Source organism: Lynx canadensis, chromosome E2 (assembly GCF_007474595.2).
Source record: "Lynx canadensis isolate LIC74 chromosome E2, mLynCan4.pri.v2, whole genome shotgun sequence".
NCBI classification, from domain to species: Eukaryota; Metazoa; Chordata; class Mammalia; order Carnivora; family Felidae; genus Lynx; species Lynx canadensis.
In genome coordinates, this window is record NC_044317.1 from 13034461 (window position 1) to 13058581 (window position 24121).

At 47.3% G+C, this 24121-nt stretch overlaps 1 protein-coding gene and 1 long non-coding RNA gene across 4 annotated transcripts in view; one reads left to right on the forward strand and one right to left on the reverse strand.

Annotated features, from left to right (window-relative positions):
* Positions 1–24121, reverse strand: part of ST3GAL2 (ST3 beta-galactoside alpha-2,3-sialyltransferase 2) — a 59875-nt gene that overhangs the window by 17941 nt on the left and 17813 nt on the right. For all 3 annotated transcript variants that reach the window (XM_030297751.1, XM_030297749.1, XM_030297750.1), the window contains exons 2-3: positions 7901–9297; positions 4587–4780 (exon numbers count right to left, since the gene is read on the reverse strand). In XM_030297751.1, coding sequence (XP_030153611.1) covers positions 4587–4780; positions 7901–8239 — 533 coding nt within the window. In that variant the 5' untranslated portion in view covers positions 8240–9297. The remainder of the gene's footprint in view (positions 1–4586; positions 4781–7900; positions 9298–24121) is intronic.
* Positions 9485–12078, forward strand: LOC115502413. Its single transcript, XR_003965078.1, has 3 exons — positions 9485–9741; positions 10964–11200; positions 11547–12078. It is a non-coding gene; the product is annotated as an uncharacterized LOC115502413 (long non-coding RNA).

A 24121-nucleotide genomic window follows, 5' to 3' on the forward strand; every position in this document is an offset into this window, starting at 1 on the left:
TTACAGTAGTGAAAAGGAGAATCAATTTAACAATTAAGAACTGGTTGGGCCTCCTGGGTGGCTTGCTTGGTTAAGCATCCAACTTTGGCTCAGGTCATGATCTCACGGCTCGTGAGTTCAAGCCCTGCGTCGGGCTCTGTGCTGACAGCTCAGAGCCTGGAGCCTGCTTCGGATTCTGTGTCTCCCTCTCTCAGCCTCTCCCCTGCCCATGCTCTGTCTGTCTCTCTCTCAAAAATAAATACACATTAAAAAAGAGAACTGGTTAATACATTTTGGCACACTCATATAATAGAACACCATGTAGCCATGAGAATGAGTGAAATAGATTTACATGTGCTGGTAAGAAATAAGTCCAAGAGGTACTCAGTGAAAAAAACAAGTAATGTGAGGTGTCTATCCCATTACCTTTTGAATACTACTATGTGCTGCAGGAGGGAATTAAGACAAAAGGAAAACTTGAAACTAGATAGTGTGATATCATTTTTTTGTAAAAAAAGAAAAGGAGGCACAGGGAGCAAAAGGAAGAAGGAAGAAAGAAAAAACATACTTTTATATATGAATAAAAAAATCTGGAAGAGTATTACAATTGGTAACAAAGGTTACTCTTGGGAAATGGGATGGGGAAGGGTAATTCATCTTTTAGTATATATATTTTTTTCTTTTAAAAATGTTTTAATGTTTATTTATTTTTGAAAGACAGAGACAGAGATAGAGAGCAAGGTAAGGGGAGAGAGAGAGGGAGACACAGAATCTGAAGCAGGCCCCAGGCTCTGAGCTATCAGCACAGAGCCTGACGTGGGGCTCAAACTCATGAACTGTGAGATCATAACCTGAGCTGAAGTGGGACGCTTAACCGAATGAGTCACCCAGGCACCCTCTAGTATATATATTTCTGTGTTTTTCCCCCAATAACAACATATTTATTACTCTTAACAATTTTTTTTTTATGAAAGAAAAGAACAGCCTTCTACAGCTTCAACCTTACCTGGCTGTTCTGTCCTCTTTCCTAGAAGATGGTGGAAGCAAGATAAGAAGCTGAAGCATTCCCTCAGCCCCTGAGCTGCATGGCAGCCTCTACTCCACCAGCACCAGCCCCTCTGTCCCTGTACGTCAGCTTCTTATCTGCCTTTCTGTTCCAAGGCCAGGAGGGATGCTCCAAGTTCTGACAGTGCCCACCTTGGCTGTCTGCCGGTGATGTGCAGTGTGGATGTGTCTCTCCCATGCTGCCATGGAAGAAGTTGGAAACCCAGAGTGGGCTCACCGTCCTCCTAGGTATAACAAGCCCAGGAGGCTTCTACTTCCTTTCAACTTGTGCAAAACATAGGATCAATAAAATCAAAGCTCCCTCTTTTGGTGAACATCTTCAAAACAGGTGATCCAGCTGTAAACACAAACCTGTTGGTCTTTTCTGCTATGACCATCTATGAGAACATTCCTGTCTTGTGTGGACCACTTTGCAGAATCATGACTGCCTAGATAGATGACCATAACCTTGCCCTCCAATGGGGATAAAGGGACCTGGGAGAGAGGGAGCAAAGTCTCCATGTGCTTTCCCAGCTTTTTACGCCTATTCTGTAAAACCAGGATGAAGGTTACCTGTACTTAAAGTGGCTGGCACCACTCAGCTGGGCTGAGTAAAGACCTCCTGTGTCACTGGGGCTCCCACAATGCCTTCCTCCTGCCCACCTCCCCCTGATGGCACGATACAGTAGGAGCACATCCAGGAGTCCCCACTGCTGCCAGTCATATTGCTGCAGCTCTCTCGTTCCCTTCCCTTGAGGAATTGGAGGATGTTTGGAGTTGGAAAGCCATAAAGCCTGAGAACGGCCTGATTTGGAACTAGAGCATGAGTCTTTGTTCTTGGCCACTTCAGCTCTAGTCTGGCTCAAGCAGAAGCTAGAATCTTTTCTGTAGGACCAGCTGTGCTCTAGCCTCCATTTCTTTAGGTTAACTGCCCCTGTGCCTCCTGTCTGGGCACCCCTCTGTTTTCCTGGTATTTAGGATTCAGAGATATTACCTCTTAGAAGAGCCTAAAAGTATACTTTCCCATTTATTAATGACAGTTTTCTGGGGCTACTAGAGCTCTACACACAGCACTGGTGTCCTATGGTCACCAGAGCCACATCCAGATCTGCCTTCTGTCACATCAGCCCTGGGGTCTGTGAGGAACAGATCAATTGGGATGGTGTTTCTCAGCTGCCTGGGATATGTAACGGGGTATCAGGAAGTGGACGACGTGGGTTGGTGACACTCAAGTTGGCTGGGGCCTGGACTGGGCAGGAGCTGGGGTCAAGGTCACTCTGGCGTGTACCTAAGAAATAACCTCCTCTCACTTGATATGGAGAGGCCAAACTGGTCCCACAGATCAAAGGGCTACAAGTGTCCCAGGTTGGCCTCTGAAGACAACCCCACTCCACCCCACCCCCATCATCTGTAGCCACAGTCTTGAGGAAGTCCCTTCTTAGACCTGGCAGGCGGTATCATTGCCTCCACCTCCCTCAGGTCCCTCTCACTTGCTGGGCAGGCACCAACTTTCTAAAATCTGAGAACGAATGGAGTAAGAGTTCTAAAAAAGATGTTTCAGAGCCTCCAAGGTAGAAGGAAGGAACATGGCATGATTTTGAGGGCAGGATTTTGCTTTGAGGTTCTGATTCATTCTGGAGAAGCGAAGCCCTGGAAAGGGGCCAGACAGGACACAGGTTGAACTACATCTCCATGATTCAGGGGAAAAGCATTCTAGAATTCTATCTGTTTCTGGTTGCCTCTGCACCTGAGGGCAGAGGCAGGGGAATGGTGGATGTGCATTCATGCTTAGAGTTTGGTATCTGGTCATCTAGTCTCTTCCATTCACTCATGTATTAAGGTGAGCCTACGACTGCCAGGTGCTTGTTCTAGGTCTGCTGGCTGGCTGAGGCAGGACCAGCTCAACTCCATTTGAAGTTTTCAGCAGGGCTCAGAAGACATATAGGAGGAGGAGGCAGCCGGGGGGTGGGATAGGGAAATATGGGTACAGCCATCATCTCACTGTAACTCAGCTTGGTGGGGTCTTATGTTGGTCTTGCCTCCAGGGACCAGGGAGGCGTCCCCTGTGGTTCCAAACCAAGACATGCCTATAAGGAAAGAGTCACCTCCACTACCATCAGACTGTACACATCAGCAAAAAGCCAATTCAATCTGGGTCACCCCTTACACAAAGCAATTCTGGGGTCCATTCCAAAACGCACATCTCCTAACCTGGTCTCTGTGAGTGAACATCTGTGAATTCCTTTCTGTAGCCTGGCCTGACCAGGTACCACTAAGGTGTCATAGCGGCCAAGCCTTTTTGTCTGCTTCTACCCTGGAGCTTCCCAACCGCCACTGACACGCATAATGAAAGCATCCACTTAGCACAGGGGGCAGGGCAGCAGAGGCAGGAGCTTCAGGCACTCAAGACCATTTCCCTGGGCTTCCCGAGAGTCCCAGGGCTGCACTGAAGTGATGGATGCCTGCTTCCCCACTCTCGGCCACTGTCTCAGGGTAGAGAGAGCCCCTTCTCCAGCAACCAGCTTGCCTCCCTTACATTCTGAGTGCCAGCAGTTGGAGGATAGAGAGAATCTCAGGTGGTTCTGGGTTCCTGGATGGGGCCTAGCAGACCTCCTCTCCCCACCGCCCCCCCCCCCCTTCTCAACATGAGAAAGGTTTTGCAAGGAATGGTGAAAGCCTCAGAGACATACTGCTGCCTGGGTGTTGCCATGGAAACAGCAACAGTTTCTAAGACAAAGCCCTTCCTTCGCCTCCTGGGAAACCTGGTCTTTCTGCAATGCTCATCATAAGAGATGCTTAGTGAAAACTCGGCATTTTCAGTATATTTACTCTCAAGTCTCTTTTTCCACCAAGGAGTGGGATGGAAGGATCCCCAGCATGGCATTTCCCATCCCCAAGTCTAAGGAGAAAGTCAGAAAACAGGATAAAAGTCAGGAACAGAATGAGCAGTCCATGTTGGAGTTTTAAGTCCACCATGTAGTCCCTGTTCACCTCCAGGCTCATAGCTCTGTGTCTTTGTCTGAAATGAATGCCTTTCCAACCCCTCTCCTTTCCTTAAGGCTGGGCAGAGATGTCTGGTAAATGAATCTGCCCCACATAATCTAAACCTTATCAAATAAAGGTGAGGGACAGCAGCCCAGAGCAAGCACTGAGCAGTTCCTCTTCCTGCCCAGGACCTCCATCTTCTGTGAGACTGCCAGGAGGAATCATCTGTGGCTATTAATCAAGACATTAGTGTGGGGCCTCACTCCTGGCTCAGCACTGAGGGGACCAGGCAGGTGGGAGTTCTCACCAGAAAACAACCAGTGGTCTACTCTCGGTTCTTTTCAGAGGAGTTCAGGACTCGAAACTGAGTGCAGGCCTCAAGCAAAGTACAGAATGGGAATTCTGCCTCCCCATCTACCCAAAAAATAAGAGTGAGACACTCAAGCCTTTACAGAAGGTTCTGGTATGGGAGGCTCACAGCAGCAGGCAACTCCTACACTGCCAGACAACTCTATGGAGGCCAGTGCCTCCTTCTGGAGGCCTGTCCTGGGCCCACCCTTGCGCTCCCTGGGGCTCACCTCATGATGAAGTTGTGCCCATCCACATCCGGACCGTAGCCAGAGCCCCGCAGGTTGCCTGAGTTCCCCACCACGGCACAGCGCCGGCACTGGTGGGGGTCCCGGAAGCGGTAGGGGTTCTCGCCTGGCACTATCTGGAACAGCTTCTCCAGTACCTCGTTGGTATTGTGTGACTTGAACTGGGGCTGCAGCATCTGTGGACAGGAGAGAAGAAGGAAGGAGAGGGGCGGGTGAGCAGGGAGGGATTCCTGCCTGTCTCTCCTCCCTGCCTTCACCCTCTAATCTCAGTCAGGGAAAGGGAATTCTGTCTCAACAGTGAGGACATGGCCCCATTCCCACACAGTAAAGTTCCTTTCTGAGGCTAGTGCCCTTCTCATCAGGTGCACGCTCTAACGCACTGGAGGGGACTCGGGGGTCAAGGGGTACCGCAGAGCAGAGAAACTTCCTGGGCTCATCATGGCTGCAGAGGCCCCTGCTCTGCTGTCCTCTCAGGGAAGCTATGAGTCACAGGAAGAGTCATTTTGAGGTGCAGTTAATGTGGAAAACCCTGCTGAGCTTCAAGGGCTCATTCCCAACCCGCCTACAGAGGGCGCCTCTGGGACTGAGCCTGAGGACTCGGGGTTAGGAAAGCTCCATCTTGACGCAATATCCACAGGGATAACTGGAGTCACCCCCTGAGCCCTAGGGGAGAGGAGAAGAGCAGGCAGAGAGGTACAGGAATTCTTTCAAAGTCAGAATGGCTGGAATGAAACTGGTTCCCTGTGCTTCCAACCACCAGTAACCGTGGAAGACCATGAAATGAAGCCGGGGCAGCCCTCAAATGCCAACACGCCAGGCAAGTAACTGCGCAGGAGTAAAGTGGCAGATGGGGACTATGGCAAACAGGAGGCCCCATCAAAAAGGAGTGAGCTGACTGCTGCTGTGTTGTATCGTGAGCTCAAAAGCACCAAATTTTCCAGTTTTTCAGGAGAAGCTGAAAATATGGATTTCACGTGAAATATCCCAATTCCTAAATGTTAACTAATGCAAATATTTTAAAGTTTTTTTTTTAATGTTTATTATTTTTTGAGAGAGAGAGAGAGAAACACACATACAGAGTCCAAGCAGGGGAGTGGCAGAGAGAGAGGAAGACACAGAATGTGAAGCAGGCTCCAGGCTCCGAGCTGTCAGTACAGAGCCTGACGCAGGGCTCGAATTCACGAGCCGTGAGATCATGACCTAAGCTGGAGTTGGGCACTTAACCGAGTGAGCCACCCAGGCGTCCCACTAATGCAAATATTTTAGAATTATTGAGCAGGGGCACCTGAGTGGCTCAGTCGGTTAAGCATCCAACTCTTGATTTTGGCTCAGATGATGATCTCACGGATTGTGAGTTTGAGCCCTACATGGGGCTCTGCACTGACAGCGCGGAGCATGCTTGTGATTCTGTCTCCCTCTCTCTCTGCCCCTCCCCAGCTTGCTCTCTCTCTCTCAAAAATAAATAAAAATAAACTAAAAGGAAATATTGAGCAGACTGGACTTGGGTCACAGACCACAAATCAGTAGGGTAGAAACTAGGGCTTTAACACGCTCTGTGGTCTGAACCATAATATGGGGAGTGTGGCTGAGCAGGAGCTGCTCAGGGGACAGAATAAATGAAGGGAATGGAGTTGGCCTGCTTCTCTGCCTCTTCTCTTAGCACAGGAGCACAGGAAAGGCTCTTGAGAACAAGAATACGAACTGAGTGTGGACAGGAAGCTAAGCTTGAGATAAGAATTTCTTTTTTTTTTTTAATTTTTTTTTCAACGTTTATTTATTTTTGGGACAGAGAGAGACAGAGCATGAACGGGGGAGGGGCAGAGAGAGAGGGAGACACAGAATCGGAAACAGGCTCCAGGCTCTGAGCCATCAGCCCAGAGCCTGACGTGGGGCTCAAACTCACGGACCGCGAGATCGTGACCTGGCTGAAGTCGGACGCTTAACTGACTGCGCCACCCAGGCGCCCCGAGATAAGAATTTCTAAGTTCACAGCAAAAGGGAGTGACTATGGGGAGCCCGAGAGAAACGGCTTCTGTGTCTTGGCTGAAGAACATGCTTGGTGCTTAAACAGCCCCGAGTTCCATCCCTAAGGGAAGGAAACCTGGCCTACCCATGGGTCTACTTCTGCCCAGGATCCTGCTCTGGTTCTAGGTGGCCACCACCTCAGGCAAGCCCTATGCACTATCTGAACCTTGATTTTCCTCACAAAATGAGGGCTGTGACTATGATTAACAGTGCTCCAGGCTGCCACAGGAATGGCCCCTGGGGCTCCTGGTGATCCTTGCTCTGTAGACCTCCCCATTCTTAGGGACTTGGACAGTCTGAGCCAGGAAGCAGGATCTGTGAGTTGTTCTGATAAGCCTGATCACAGGAGCTCCTCCTCACTGTCTCCCTGAATGTGAGAAAGAGCGGGGAGTCATCATCTTCCCCATTTTCCAGCTGGGGAAACCAGGAGCTGACTCCCCAGTGCCCCAGGGGGAATGAAGGTGGCCTGAGGGCCCTTGGGCTAAGCACTGACACTGCTCCACCTGACACAGTATGACAACCAGATGGCCCAGGAAGAGCCTAGGGAGTGACATTCCAGAGATGACAAGGATGAGGTAAAGGGAGTTAAAAGGAGCAGAAAGGTGACAGGAGCCAGAAAAGCAGGGAGCCTCGGGCACACCTGTCCTCTCATCCCCTGCCCCTCACCTCCCTTATCTCCCAAAGAAACTCACAATGTTTTCTTATCCTGGCCCAGAAGAAAGCCTCTTCCAGCAATTGTAGAAAACTAAGTGAGTGGCCCTCACGGTGTTTAAAATTCTTGTGAGCCAACATTTACAAATTAGGATATTTAGCAAAAAACTGTGGACTTCCAAGTTCTCTTAAGGGGTCAGAAGATCCAGCAGTGATGGGTCACATCCCTGCAGAGCACAAGTTTGCTATAGCTGAGAGAGGTTGCCTCCTTTATAAAGGGCAGACATTCTCCCCGCCATGGTCCTTACCTCTCAGCATCTTCCTCCTTGGGGCCTGTAACTCCTGTGTTATCTCCCTGGCCTAGTAGGCATTTCTGGTGTCTGCTCAGCCCCTATAGGCACTAAAAAGTGGTTCTCTCTCCTTTCAGGCCAAAGCTCACTCTGCCTTTCAGAATCTGTGACCCTACCAGATGGCTCTGGTCAAATGGACCGAATACTTTGTCAAGGCTCTGGGGGCCAGAAGGCAGAATGCCCAAATCCAAGAGGGGCTTGAAGAGTGACTCCCAAACCGGGGGACCAAGGGGGCAGCAAAGGGGAGGCAGGAGGGGTTGTAGCTCTCACCATCCACCACCTCTGGACATCTGGAGGCAGATCCATATTCTCTCGGGTCCACACAGGGGAAATGTTGCTGTTGAAGTGGCTATCGAACCAGTCAGAGGCTCCAGTGTCACCCATGCAGCGGCGGCAGGCACAGCTCTTGCCGGGGAGCCCCTCCTTGCTGAGGCGCTGCAGGCCAGCATAGCCAGGCACCAGCTTCACCCGGTGGGTCCCACCCAGGGTCCCCGAATCCAGGTAGGGCAAGGTGGCCATGCTGTGGTGGGAGTAGGTGAAGAGCAGTGACATGATGAACACCAGCAGGAAGGCCACAGAGAGGAACCACACCCGTAGGGAGCACTTCATGGTTTGGCGCCCCGGGGGGCCAGACCACCAGCCTGGTGGGCAGTGGGGTGTCACCGTGGCCACTCCTTTCCCAGCCCACTGATGGGCCAGCCACAGCGTAGCCTGCCTCTTCTGGCACCACGTGCAAAGGGCATAGGGGCACGTGCTGAGGAGGGGACAGAGGCAGGGGTCCCTCACCACACCCTCCCTCTACGCAAGGAGAAAGCACGTAGGCAGGAGTGGCTCCCCTGTCCCTGGGCCACTCGGGCCCCTGCTTATGGCTTCATCAGGTCTCTCTGTCACTAGCTGGGCCACAGAGGCTCTGATTCTCCCACTGCCCTGGTGAGGGGCAGGTCAGTCCATCCCAGCCCTCTAGTCCCTTGGGGTTGCTGGCTGCCAGCTCCGGGGGCCCCCCTCTTTGGTGGCTCGAAACGGTCCAGTCTGGAGCATTCGGAGTCCTTGTGGTTCATGAGCAGACACGGAGGCGGCCCCTCGTCCCCTGCAGTGGGGAAGCCTTTGAACCTCAATCACAGCAGAGAGCACATGAGCTTCAAGTGGTCTGGATTCCATCCAAGAGTTGTCCCCACCTCAGCTGGCCCTCCTGGGCCAAACCCTTCACCAGGGGAGGGAACGATGCCCCAGTCTTGAGAGAAGAAACCCAGGAAGCTCTGTGGGTGTCAGAAAACTCGCCTGCAGAGACCAAGATCCTCCTTGCATTAGGTTCTGCCCTTCCGCTTCCCATTCAAGGCGCTGCTCCCTTCTCCCAATGGTCACAGCCCCAACTGTGGTCGAAGAGGGGCTCACAGAGCTCCTGCTCCTGCTGAGAGGTCCTCCAGGGCCTGGGGACAGCTGCTGCTCAGTGGGGATCTACTGTGAATGCCGTCTGGGTCAGCTGAGCGTGTGCCGAGCTCCCTGCCAGGGCCCAGGCCTCCTTGGTGCTGCTGGCCCAGCCTCACAGGCTGCTCTGCCCATCCCCACTCCCCTGAGGCCTGCTGTCCTGCTGTTAGCTCTCGCTAGCAGTAATCCCCTGGCAGGTTCCCCCTCGCTCTCGTCAGGCGCCAAGCTGCCGCAGCATGACCCTGAAATTGCAGAGAGGAAAAGTAATGTGCAGATAAATTGCACTCGCACACGCACGCGTGCATGCACACACACACACACACACACACACACACACTCTCTCTCTCTCTCTCTCCCCCCCCACCCTGCCCTGCCCTCAAGTCCCAGAGGGGACAAGTTAGCAGGAGGAGACGCCCACTTAACCAAAGGGTGAACAAAAGAAAGGGCTCTCTCCTCTCACCACCCACAGATAGCTCTCAAGGGCTGCAGAGGAAGAGATTAGCCTACTCTCCTCACTTATTAGCCAGAAAGTAAACAAGGACATAAAGGGATTTCCCCGGAGTCCATGGCGAGTCACTGGAAGAACCAGGTTCAGAAAGTTCCTAGTCCAGCTGTGTGAGGTTAATTCCAGGTGAAACTGAAGAGAAAATGGCCCAGAGAAAAGATCACAGGAGACTTGCCTGCAGGTATGGCTCCCCACCCTGGTGCTCTCTACCCTCTGAGGAGTTGTGAGAAACCCTTCTGGGCAAGAGAGGGGTCCATGGGGGAGGGCTGGGCCTCTGCCCTGGGATTTGCCCTCTCCTCTCCCGGGTGTGGGCTCTAGATGAAGCATTCCTGGGTTAGCTCAGTGAACTATTAACAATCCTTCCAGCTCTGGTGTCAGGATGCAGGGGTGTTGGGCTCAGAGCCCCAACCACACAGTCATCTAGACAGTTACCTTCATCTGTATGTTTGGATGAAGTGAATGCCAGTGTCCCTGGGGACATGGGCAATCTGAGGCCTTAGGCTGCCCTGGTGGGCAATAGCAGGAAGAAGAGGCTAGCAGTTTAGGGAGGGGCCCTAAGGAAAGGAATTTGGATCCATGCCATGTGCAAGGGAGGCTAGGCAAAAGTCAGGGACAAGGTTGAGAGTGGAGGCCCTGGGCCCTGGCTCCATGCCATAGGGATCACTTAAATCTGGCTGCCTGCCTGTCCCCACCAGCTCTTCTCCAAATCCAGTTAGCCCCAGTTCTGACCTGGCCCCTGGGCACCACAGCTCTTTGCTGAAAGCTCCAGCTCCAGCCAGCCCTTCCAGGGTCCTCTGGCTGCTGCCAGCAGCTTCAGAGAAGGCCTCTCAGACTGTGTTCAAGGACCTTAGCTGCCCTCTCCACTCATGGCAGCTCAAATTTCTGGAGCAGAGCCAAACCACAAAGCCATCGGGGAATGGAACTAGCACATTCCAATAAGGAAGACACGGTTCTGGGTGAGGAAACAGTGATCACAGAAGTAAAGGAATTTGCCTAAGGTCACAATCTTGTGAGTGGAGGTGATATCTGTGTCCAGGTCTATCTGATTCCAAAGCCTGTGACCGGCCAGGGCACAGAAAGAGGCCTGTGACTTCTTCCAACTACCAAGGGGTTCCGGGACGAGTAACAAGCAGACACAGAGGTGGTTTCTAGGGCCTAAAGCAAAGCTTCCCCAACATGTCTCACCCAGGGTGACTGGCTCTGATTCCCAGGGGGCCCAACAGCACGGGTTCCAAGGTGCTTTGCTTCTGATGTTTTTTTACTGCACCTGTTTGGAAGGCGAGATTCCAGGCATAGCCTTTGGCTGATTGTCTGTAAATAGGAAGCCAGGTCATTGTCTCTTTCAATTCCCTCTTTGCCCCTTTCTATGCCCAACATCTGAAGAAAAGCACTTGGTTTTACAGGGTCCTGCTCCTAACATCCTGTGACCCAGCGAGAGCCAACCACAAAGCAAGTGGCTAAGGGAGGCAGTGACTTTCCAAGAGGCCTCTCCAGGGAGACCTGGTTTCTGGTGGGCAGCCCATGGTGGCCATTGAAGGTCGGGGCTGGGCAGAAGTTGGCACAGGAGGCTCCAAAGGAAATGTCTCCCTACTGGAGAAGTAACTCCTTGGGATTCCAGCTCAACAAAGGGGGCATCTGAGGTAACCGGCTACCTTGTGGGGGAGAAGAAAAGTCCTGGTTTCATCAATGTGTTGGGGAAAGGCAGAGAAGTGGGGTAACCAGCAAAAGCCCTTGCTTTGCAAACCCCATGGCCAGGCTGTTCCTGGGAGCTTGAGCAGCTCAACATGTGTTGAGGGCAGAGACACAGGGAGGAATTGTTGCTACCTGGAACTAAGAAACATCAGAGGCCCCTCAACATGCACCCCAAACCCCAGAAGTCACCCAGTGCTGACCCTTGAGAAGTACTTTCATGCACCTTGTTTCCTCCAGTGGACTCCGCGTGCCCTTCAGGTGCTCACTGCCTAATTCTGATTTCTTCCCTCACAGCTGCTCAATCTTTCCCGTGAAGCCCAGGCATACACACACCAAGAGAACAAAGTTGGAGGGAAGGCACGTGCTCTGGTACCCAAAAGGGAAGTAGACCATTCTTTCGGACCCACCTGGCTGCTGGGGACTTGTTTGTTCATTCAGCAGATACTTAAAGGGCTAGTACTGGGCATGGGGACAATGCGGGACAGGACACACCCATCCTGTCCTCACAGAGCTTCTGGTCTAGTGGCAAATACAAAGGGAAATTACAGGGAGCCAGGAGAGAGAACAAAGAATGCAAAGAGAATGAGGAGGAAGCAAGACTGACCTGATAAACATAGAACAAATGGGCCCATGAAGCAGGCGGGGGTGGTGAGGGTGTCAGAGACGAAGGCACAGAAGGCTGAGGGTGACCACAGAGGGCTTTGAAAGGATTAGGATTTATTATGAATCTGATGGCAGGGTTTGTAAATCACGAGCTGATTTACATTTTAAAATGGGCTCTTGGAGGAATTAAAAAAAAAATCTATTTCAGCACCCCCCTCTGGTAACCAGTTTATTCTCTATAGTTAAGAGTCTGTTTCTTGGTTTGTCTCTCTCTTTTTTTCCATTTGCTCATTTGTTTTGTTTCTTAAATTCCACTTATGAGTGAGATCATATGGCATTTGTCTTTCTCTCACTGAATTATTTCACTTTTATCCATTCATCTATTGATGGACATGGGCTGCTTTCATAATTTGGCTATTGTAAATAATGCTGCAATAAACAAAGGGGTGCATGTATCCCTTTGAATCAGTGTTTTTGTATTTTTTGGGTAAATACCCAGTAGTGCAATTGCTGGATCATAGGGTAGTACTATACACACACACACACACACACACACACACACACACACGTATATATGTGTATATGAATGTGTGTGTGTTTGTTTGTTTGTTTGTTTATTTATTTATTTATTTATTTATTTATTTATTTATTTATTTATTTATTTTAAGTAGGCTTCCTGTGCAGCACAGAGCCCAGTGTAGAACTTGAACTCACAACCGACCTCAAGACCTGAGCTGAGATCAAGAGTGGAACCTTTAACTGGCTCAGCCACTCAGGCAACCCAGTTCTATTTTTAACTTTCTGAGGAACCTCTATACTGTTTTCCACAGTGGCTGCACCAGTTTACATTCCTACCAACAGTACATGAGTGTTCCTTTTTCTCCACACCCTTGCCAACACTTGTTTCTTGTGTTGTTGACTTTAGCCATTCTGACAGGTATGAGGTGATATCTCATTGTAGTTTTGATTTGTACTTTCCTGATGACAAGTGATGTTGAGCAGCTTTTCATGTGTCTGTTGACCATCTGTATGTGTTCTTTGGAGAAATGTCTGTTATGTATTCTGCCAACTAAAAAAAATTTTTTTTAATGTTTACTTATTTTTGAGAGACAGAGAGAGACAGAGCACATGCAGGGGAGGGGCAGAGATAGGGAGACACAGAAGCTGAAGCAGGTTCCAGGCTCTGAGCTGTCAGCACAGAGCCTGATGTAGGGCCCAAACCCACCAACTGTGAGATCATGACCTGAGTCGAAGTCGGAAGCTTAACCAACTGAGCCACCTAGGTGCCCCTGACCATTTTTTAATTAGATTATCTGTTTTTTGGGTGTTGATTTGTATAATAAGTTCTTTATGTATTTTGGATACTAACCCTTTTAGTTTTGTTGATTGCTTCCTTCATTGGGCAGCTTTTTATTTTGATGTAGTCCCAATAATTTATTTTTGCTTTTATTTCTTTTGCCTCAGGAGACATATCTAGGAAAATGTTGCTATGGCCAATGTCACAGACATTATTGCTTGCACTGTCTTCCAGGATTTTTGTGGGAAAATTAAAAAAAAAAAACCTAACAGTGCCAAGAATTGGCAGAGGATGTGGAGTATTAAGAACACTCACACATCACTATTAGGACAATAAGTTGGTACAATGCTTTGGAAGATAATGTGGTACTACCTAATAAAGACAGACATAAGAATATCCCAGTGGTGTTTTGTGTTTTTTAAAAGAGAAATTAAAAACCATCTTTCTCACAAAAAAACATGGTGTGGGAACAGAATGCAAGAGTAGAAATTTTCCTCAGTTGTCCTGGGCTAATTTATTTTATGACTTCCTTTGTGTGAGTATCTTCAGAGATAAATCTTCCCAAAGTATGGGTGGGAATGAATGCTTTCTCATTGAAAGGCTAAATATTTAGAATCACTGAATAACAAATCCAGGGAATTTGGCCTGCTTGTCATTTTAAGCAGATTTAAAGCTTAAGGTGAAGCCTGACAACAGGTTAAATATACTGTTTCATTCCCCCCCCCCCCCAATCTCACTCCCACTTGGAACGATCTATTTTTTTCCACTGGGGTTTAATTCATATCCAGTAAAATGCAGTGGTCTTTCAATGTAAAGCTTGATGAATTTTTACCTATGTGCACATCTGTGTAGCCACCCATTAGAAAACAGAGAGCAATTTCTATCACCCCAGAAAGCTCCCTTGTGCTCCTTTCCGATCAATATCCTGCACTCCACCACTTTTCTGATTTCTGTCACCATATGTTACATTTAATTGCTCTTGAAATTCATAGAAACACCTATTATGTATTCTTGTATGTCTGGCTTCGTTTGCTCAGTGGAGTGTTCTGGAGGTTCGTCCATACTGTACGTATCTGTAGTCTGTTCTTTTCCATGTTTGGAAATTTGAGTTGCTTCCAATTTGGGGTTGTTATGAATAAAGCTGCCCTGAACTTCTTGTATACGTCTTTTTGTAGACACTTACTCTTATTTCTCTTGGGTAAATACCTGGGAGTGGAATTACTGGGTCATAGGGAAGGTGTATGCTAAACTTTACTAGAAATTATCAAATAGTGTTTCAAAGTGGCTGTAGCATTTTACATTTCCACCAGTGGTATATGAGAGTCCCATTTGTTCCATGTTCTTGAGATTTTCCATCTTTAAAATTTTAGGCCTCCTGGCAGGTGTGTAATCAACTCTAGTATTTCTACTACCAGGTACATATGGACATGTGCACCAAAAGACATACAAGGATGTTGAAGACACCACTTGGTAATAACCGAAAAATGCAAACAACCCAAATGTCCCTCAGAATAAAAAGGGTAAATTGTGGTACATTCATGTCATATAGAAAAAATGATTGAACTCTAGTTTCAGACATCAATAGGGATGAATATGACCAAAAAATGACTATGTTGAGCAAGAAAAGTAAGTCATGGATGAATGCCAGTAGTAGGAGTTCATAAAAAGTTCAAAAGTATGCAAAGCTAAGCATATGCCTCTATATATATAGAAGATAAAACAATAGAGAAAATCAAAGAAATAATGTAAAATTGGGGAAATTCCTCTGAAGGGACAGGAAGGTAGGTAAGATCAAGGAGGGGCTTACAGAGGCTTCAGAAGTATTGGGTAATGTATTACTCCTTAACTTAGGTGGTGGAAACAGTCTTTTTTATTTTCATTCTTTTTTTAAAATTTATTTTGAGAGAGACAGCAAGAGAGAAAGTACACACAAGTGAGCTAGCAGCGGAGGAGCAGAGAGGGAGAGAGAGAATCCCAATCAACCTCCATGCTCAGTGCAGAGCCTGATGTGGGGCTCGATCTCATGAACCATGAGATCATGACCTGAGCTGAAATTACGAGTCGGATGCTTAACTGACTGAGCCATCCAGGTGCTCCTATTTTCATTCTTTTTTTTTTTTTAATTTTTTTAACGTTTATTTATTTATTTATTTATTTATTTTAATTTTTTTTTTCAATGTTTATTTATTTTTGGGACAGAGAGAGACAGAGCATGAACGGGGGAGGGGCAGAGAGAGAGGGAGACACAGAATCGGAAACAGGCTCCAGGCTCTGAGCCCTCAGCCCAGAGCCTGACGCGGGGCTCGAACTCACGGACCGCGAGATCGTGACCTGGCTGAAGTCGGACGCTTAACCGACTGCGCCACCCAGGCACCCCATAACGTTTATTTATTTTTGAGAGAGAGAGAGTGATACAGAGCATGAGCGGGGGAGGACCAGAGAGTGGGAGACACAGAATCAGAAGCAAGCTCCAGGCTATGGGCTGTCAGCACAGAGCCTGACCCGCGCGGGGTTCAAACCATCAACTGTGAGAACATGACCTGAGCTGAAGTCAGACACCCCTATTTTCATTCTTTAAAGACAGACAGAGAGAGAGAGAGAGAGAGAGAGAGAGAGAGAGTGTGTGTGTGTATACACATGATATGAAATTTCCAGAATAGGCAAATCCATAAAGCAGTAGTTGCCTAGGGGGAGTTGGGGAGTGACTGCTAATGGGTATGGGGTTGCCTTCTAGGTGATGAAATGTTCTAAAATTGTTTGTGGTGATGGATGCATAACCATGTAAGTAGACTAAAACCCACTGAATTGTACCCTCAAAATGAGTGAACTGTATGATATGTGAATTATAACTCAATAAAGGTGTTGCCAGAAAAAAAAAAAAAAGAAATTAAGAATGGAACGAAGTGGAATGGGGGTTAAGTTGGGAGATACTGCAGAATATTTGTATGCTGGTAGAGGAAAAAGTTAATGCTGCAGGAAAAAGAATACAGTGGAGAAGCCAAATCCTTGATAGTAAGAAGGGATGGGAGCTGGACCTACACGGAGAGGGTCTGCCTAAGAAACAGGAAGCAGAGTCAGGACACAGACATAGGGAGGGATTCGGCAGTAGGAAAATGAGGGTCTCTTCATTGTTGGGGTTGGAGATTTACAGAGACCAGATGTGAAACAGGCTTCTAAGAGAGAAGGGAAGTCACATGAGAAATTTAGTAGGTGGCAGAGCAATGCTGCCTGGTTAACGGTCACAAATTAGCATATTTGGTAAGACTGCTGAACAATAAATGTCCCCTAAATGGCTGACTGAGCTTAGGATGCTGAGAATGAACTGAGGAACTGGTGACCGGAATCCAGAACATCAGGGGCAGCACGGGCCTTGAAGAATGGATGGTCTCCCCCCCCCCACACCTTCTATCAATCAAGGGATGCATGCTTGAGCAACCAATACAAGCTAAAGGGGGCCTTTAGTTTACAGGTAGAGGAGAGGAAAAGCAGGTGTATGGGATTGAGCAGCAAAGGCTGCTCCAAAAGGAGAACAGGGAGGATTGGCTTTTGGAGGCTAGGGTGGTTTTAGAACCTCTCCTCTGGTCAGTTCCCAGGAGACAAGCCATCGAATTAACCTAATGAAGCACAGGATAGCACAGCCTCAGACCAGCGCAGCTGAACACAATCTTCTTGGCAGGCAGAGAAAAGAAATGTCAAAATAAGGCTTGGAGGATGGGGGGGGGGGGGGCTTGAATCTGGAAGGAATGGGGAGAAGGAAAAAAAAACCCAGCAAGACGCTGACAAAGTACCCTCTTTCCACCCACTGTCACACAGCCTGAGGACGTGTCCCAGAGTCTTAATATGAAGGCATCAAACCACAGATTACTCACACGGCATGATGCTATATGAGTTTCTGAGCATTTGGGGGCATAGCCTCTCATTTAGTATTCACAGAAGTCTCAAGACTAACTGAACGAGGTCATCCAGACAGTAAGTGACGGAGTTTTAATGCCAACCAGGCCTGATGGCTCCAAGGCCAGTGTTCCTGCCACAAGCACCCACTGGCTACCAGAGAGGCTCTTCCCACTAACTAGGGTACAACAATTGAAAGGTTCGCCGTGCCCCAGATCCCGGCCAACCTAGCAACCCAGCAAACTCCCTGCCTCCCCTGGCAGAATGTGCCTGGGGCAAAGGGGGGCGGGGGCAGTCATTGTTTTGAGGAAGAGACCTGATAGTCTCAAACCCAGTGAGGCATGCCCTTGAAGTGCCTGAGAACTGGTGGCTTCACCTTCGCGTGTTCAGCTAAGTGAAGTCATCTCATTGCAATAGCCTGGCACCAGCCTCTGGCACAGGCCCATCACAGTTATCCTAGTGACTCAGGCCCTCCTTGCACCCCAGTTATATACCCTCGGGCAGCCTCTGTCTCTTGAGCGCCTCCCTTCCTTGACTTGACATCCAGTCTGGGCTCAGCTCTGCTGGTGCTGCTGCTGCTCAGGGTTAGCAGTCAGGAAACCAGAGCTCATGAGCGAACAAATTTCCTCAAATCCACAGCCATCACTCTCGCTAACTTTAAATTAGGTCCTAAAAAATAAACCACCAGTCTTCACGATGAGAGGACCAATGTTGCCCCTTAAGAGGCAGGCTCTTGGGGCGCCTGGGTGGCGCAGTCGGTTAAGCGTCCGACTTCAGCCAGGTCACGATCTCGCGGTCCGTGAGTTCGAGCCCCGCGTCGGGCTCTGGGCTGATGGCTCAGAGCCTGGAGCCTGTTTCCAATTCTGTGTCTCCCTCTCTCTCTGCCCCTCCCCCGTTCATGCTCTGTCTCTCTCTGTTCCAAAAATAAATAAACGTTGAAAAAAAAAAAAAATTAAAAAAAAAAAAAAGAGGCAGGCTCTTGGGGGAGGACTACTGGGCTCTGAGGCATGGGAGTGGGTGGGGCAGAGGGAGCACCACGATGTGCTCCACTCTGGCCCAGCTCTGCTCCACACTCATGGGGTCCCAATGTGGTTTGTTTTCATCAGGGAAAAGTCCAGGAATTCACTATACATATCCATACTAGGGAAGAAAGAAAAGTCTAGAAAAACAACATTATCTCAAGAGCTGAGCAGACAAGGCCAGACATAAACAGTTGGGGAGAGAGGAAAAGATGAGGCAAGGAACAGAAAGTCATTTAAAGAACAGAACCACCTGGTGACAAAAGCCAAAAGCCATTCCTGATACGGCCCTGAGTCTCACTGATAGGCGTCTCCACGCTCCAGACCACTTATTGCTTTTTTTTTTTTTTCCCACTTATTGCTTTTTATCCAATAATGATAGAGGTTTTATTTTTTTTTTGGAAACATGAATGTAATCCATTATATTTATGTATTTGGACTTCTGTTATTACCTTACTTTGTGTTTTCTCTTTACGATTTCTTTAGTTCTTTTTTCTTTTCCTGACTTCTGTTGGATTGGCATGCTTTGTTCTCCCTGATCCCCCCATTCTTTTTCCTCCTGGCTTAAAAATTATATTTCTCTTTTTTTAGTGGTTAAATTGTTAGCATATATACATTTTTTAAAAAGTGAAGTCTGCAAGTTTTTAGCCACGCTATCCCCTTGAACAAGGCAACAATTTGGTGTGATTTACCAATGAAATTCCCTACTTCATTATACCTTATTCTTCCCTGACAATGTGGTCAACAATTTTAACTTTTTTTTTTTTTTTTTAATTAAAAAACAAATTAGACACTGGATTTTTGTGTGTTTCGTCATCTGTGGCAGGCACTGCTGGTTGCCTACCAGCAGCTACTCCCCTTTTTTCTTGCCAACAGAGTCCTGATTTTGTTCAGGCAACAAAGGAGCCAGTCCCAGGAGATGAGGCAAGCCTAGTCAAGGCCAGGCACAGTAAGTCTGTTCCCTTTTATCTGGAATTGGTCTAAGGATGGATCAGCCCGGGCCAATGAGACATAAGGAGATGTCTGCAGGGGCTTTCTTGGAAAGGTTCTCTTTCCTAACAAAGAGGCACATTCAAAACTTCCTCTTAGCTAGCATCTCCTTGCCTTCCTGCTTGGGATGCTAGAGTAATGACACAATGCATGGAGCTGCAGCAGCCATCTCAAAACCATGAGGAGAGAGATCTTTCACCCTGAGGATGGCAGAGCAGAAAAATGGAATGATCTAGGGTCCTTCATGTCAATACTGGACTACTGCCCCAACCCTGGAACTTCCTATCTCCATATTTCTCATTATAAGCAAATTAAGTATTTTTTTAGAGCTTAAGTCACTGTGGGTTATTCTTTTACTTGTAGCAGAAAGCATCATGATATACTGTCCTATAGTTAAATTTATCAACATTATGTGTCAATTTCTGTGCTCCATGATGGCGCTAACAACCTGCTCCTTTTCCCAGGTTTACTTTTCTTCTTGATGAAGTACACCTTTAGTAGATCTTTTAGCAAAGGCCTGTAGGTGATAAAACTGCCTTAGCATGTTCAGAAATACCTTTAATTTTACCTCGTTCTTGAATGATAGTGGGGTGGAGAGTTGTAGCTTCCATAAGATACCCCTCTATCATCTTCTGGTGTCTAAGTTGATGTGGTGTACATTAGCCTAATTGTCATTCCTTTGAATTCTTGTTTGCTCAGGTAGTTTTTAACATTTTCTCTTTATTTTTGCCTGCTGTTTCACTATATTATGCCTAGATATCTATTTATTGTTTGGTACTCATGCTGTCTCTTCAGTTCTGGAATTTTCAGCCATTTTCTCTTCAAATATTAATTCCTTGCCGTTTTCTTGACCCGTATCTGGAATTCCTATTAGGTACATGCCAAGCCTGTCAATCTGTCCTCCACATCTACGTTGTGTTCTAGATGGAGTCCTCAATATTATCTTCCAATTCATGAATTCTGTGTCCAGGCTAGAGTTCTATCTATTGTTTCAAATTCAAATGACACTATTTTTCACTGCTAGAATTTTTAGTACTTTTCATACTGACATCTTCCTGTTTCTTTTTCCTTTTGTAGCTTCCTTTATTTTCTTTAATGGATTTAACGTTTCCTTATCTCTTTGAGGGTCTCTTTTTTTTAAGTTTGTTTATTTATTTATTTATTTATTTATTTATTTATTTATTTATTTGGAGAGAGAGAGAGAGAGAAAGAGATAGAGAGAGAGGAAGGGAGGGAGGGAGATAGAATGTGAGCAGGGGAGGGACAGAGAGGGGTGGGGAGAGAGAATCCTAAACAGGCCACACACTGTCAGCACAGAGCCCAATGCAGCCCTCAATCTCACAGACTGTGAGATCATGACCTGAGCTGAAATCAAGAGTTTGCGGGGCGCCTGGGTGGCTCAGTCGGTCGAGCATCGGACTTCAGCTCAGGTCATGATCTCACAGCTCGTGAGTTCGAGCCCCGCGTCGGGCTCTGTGCTGGCAGCTCAGAGCCTGGAGCCTGCTTCGCATTCTGTGTCTCCCTCTCTCTCTGCCCCTTCCCTGCTCATACTGTGTCTCTCTCTGTCTCAAAAATAAATAAACATTAAAAAAAATAAAAAAAAATAAAAGAGTTCGCAATTGGGGGTGCCTGGATGGCTCAGTCGGTTAAGCATCCGATTTGGCTCAGGTCATGATCTCAAGGTTTGAGCCCCACATTGGGCTCTGTGCTGATAGTTCAGAGCCTGGAGCCTGCTTTGGATTCTATATCTCCCTCTCTCTGTGCCCCACCTCTGCTTGCGCTCTGTCTCTCAAAAATGAATAAATGTTTAAAAAAATGTTTTTTGAAAAAGAGTCCACACTTAACCCACTGAGCCACCCAGGCGCCTCTAAAGACGTTCTCTAATTACTCTGTTATTTTCATTTCTTCTGAGGTAAATTTTTTTGATTTTTATTGGTTCCTTTTTTCTCATTAGTTTCCCCATATGTTTCTAAACTTTAGTGTATAAATTCATCTTATCGGTTATACTTTACTTTTGCTTCCCTGTCTAGAGGTTTTCACCTTTGTCTCCCCAGGTCCTCTGGCTCTAGGATCAAATCTTATAGCACTCACTCAGCTTAGGTCCAGGATGTGAGGTTCTTTCTCCCTAGGCAAGCATCTTTATAAGTCGTAGCCCCAGAGCAAGGTTGGAAACTTTTTTTTACCTACTTTTCCAGCCCCTGAGTTCAAGCAGTGTACAAACTCTAATTCTATGCTTCATGTGGAGAACTTTATAGCTCTGTTACCCCAGATTTCCAGCTGCTTCTGCCTGCTTCCAGACTCAAAGAGCAGCAGGTCTGCAACTTCAGCCCTGGTCTCCTCTTTGTGTTCCTGCCCCATTTCTCATTACAGGGATGTTTGTGGTTTTGTGTGTGGGGAAGGAGGGGGAGTGTATGACTATGTTTTTAGAATTTTATCTTTTTGTATATTACTGCTATGTGTTTAGATATAAATTTATAGTGCCATCTTGACTTGGATGAGTTGGATTAAACCATCTGTACCAAGTAACTGAGGATCCCTGCCAATACCAGTCTCCTGGGAAGGCATATCAAACCATCTCTAACAAGATTCACAGAACTCCAGCCAGAACTCTGAAGGAAGCAGAGTGAGACAGCCTGAGGTAAGCTGATCAAGAGTCCTGATTAAAACTGTTCTCCCATCCCCGCCCCATTTTCAGTACAGTCCACCCTAAGGGTAGGGATGGGGTGTGCAGACATGCAGACAGGATTTTTCAGATGTGGTCTGACTAGGCCTTCACAGGAGAAGGCCACCCAAGCCATCAGCCCCTCTTCCATACCACGTGACTTTCACAGTCTTTTATCTGGCCAGAGAAAAATGCATATTGGCCATAAGGACACCATTGATGAAAGGCCCATCTGACTCTCTTGAGTCCCCAGCCTGCCTACAGTAGGCCCAGGTTTTTGTTTCAATTATATCAGGAGAGTAATGGGTTGGGGCACCTGGCTGGCTCAGTCAAAAGAGCAGGCGACTCTTGGGATCCCTGGGTGGCTCTGTAGGTTGAGCCTCCAACTCCTGATTTCGGCTCAGGTCATGATCTGTTTGTGGGATCAAGCCCTGTGTTGGGCTCTGTGCTGACAGCATGGAGCCTGCTTCGGATTCTCTCTCTCCCTCTCTCTCTATGCCTCTCCCCTACTCTTGTGCACTCCCTCTCTCAAAATAAATAGACTTAAAAAAAAAAAGATAGAAGAAACTCTAATATATAAAAAAAAAGAAAGGGGAGCCTGGGTGGCTCAGTCGGTTGAGTGGCCAACTTCAGCTCAGGTCATGATCTCACGGTTTGTGGGTTCAAGTCCCACATCAGGCTCTGTGTTGACAGCTCAGAGCCTGGAGCCTGCCTTGGATTCTGTGTCTCCCTCTCTTTCTGCCCCTCCCCAACCCCCACCCCCACCCCTGCTTTCTCTCTCTTAAATAAAGAAAAAAGAAAAAAAGAAAAAAGAACAGGTGACTCTTGATCTTGGGGTCATCAGTTCAAGCCCCATGTTGGATGTAGAGATTACTTAAATTAACAACAAAATAATAAACTAAATAAATAAGTGCATAAACAAACTTAAAAAGAAGAAGAAGAAGAAGAAGAAGGAGGAGGAGGAGGAGGAGGAGGAGGAGGAGGAGGAGGAGGAGGGCAGCAGCGGATTCAGGAGCCAAATTCTAGTCCAGGCTGTCACCAGGCAGCAAGCCACTTTTTTCTTTTCAGGCCCAGATTCTTTTTTTTTTTTTTTAATATGAAATTTATTGTCAAATTGGTTTCCATACAACACCCAGTGCTCATCCCAACAGGTGCCTTCCTCAATGCCCATCACCCACTCTTCCCTCCCTCCCACCTCCCATCAACCCTCAGTTTATTCTCAGTTTTTAAGAGTCTCTTATGTTTTGGCTCCCTCCCTCTCTAACCTTTTTTTTTTTTCTTCCCCTCCCCCATGGTCTTCTGTTAAGTTTCTCAGGATCCACATAAGAGTGAAAACATATGGTATCTGTCTTTCTCTGTATGACTTATTTCACTTAGCATCACACTCTCCAGTTCCATCCACGTTGCTACAAAAGGCCGTATTTCATTCTTTCTCATTGTCAGGCCAAGATTCTTGAACAATCCAATGAAAGCAATCCTCCTTCCACCCTCTTCCTCTCTGAGATAGAGAGGATTGCTGTCCACCACTTAGTAGTGGTGGACACTCACTAGTAGTCATCACAATCTGCTTTCTTGAATCAGACACTTGCTTGTCTCTTTCAGCTTGTAATGCATCCCAAAGGTTCTGCCCTCAGCCCTTTTTGCTTCTTTCCCCCACCCCCTTCCAAATCTGGTGCTGCCTTCTACTCTGAGTTTTAGACCTACATTCTCAACTGCCTCTTCAGAGTGTCCTTACGGCACTTCAGACTTAACAAACTCATCATCCTCCTGCGTTCAAAAACATATGAGATAGGGCGCCCATTAGGGCCAAGATCAGGCTCTTTAGCATAGCATTCAGAGATCCCTAAACCAGGCCACCCTCTTAAGCCTCATCTCTCCCTATACCCTACCCTCTAGGGGTTATGAACTAGTTTGGACCACAGGCCAAATATGGCCCATGTTTATTAAGATCGTATAAAGAGCCTAGAAAGACATGTACATGTCTATCTCCATCACTCAAAATACAAACTCTAGTTGTACAAAGACCATGTTTTTAATTTATCATTTCTGTATCACTGTAGGACCTAGCACTGGCCTACATCAAAAAAATACTTGTCTAGCTGAGTATCATCTCCATATGCAACCTCAGGATTATAAGAATCAGAGGAAGTCATGGTAATGAAGAAATGCTTTGAAATCATTTCATAAATCATTATATAAGTATGCAGATGGAAGTGATGATTATATTCTGCCCCCACTCTTCCAGTTCTAGAAGTGAAAGCTTTCTCCAACTTTTGTGGACCACCAAGAAACATGTGGCCTTAGGTACAAACTAGATTTAGCAAGTCAGAGGCAATGGAAAAGATGTATGTATAAACGGCCAAAGTCTTAAGTTTCTGTCAGCAGGGACATACCGGGACTGCTAAAA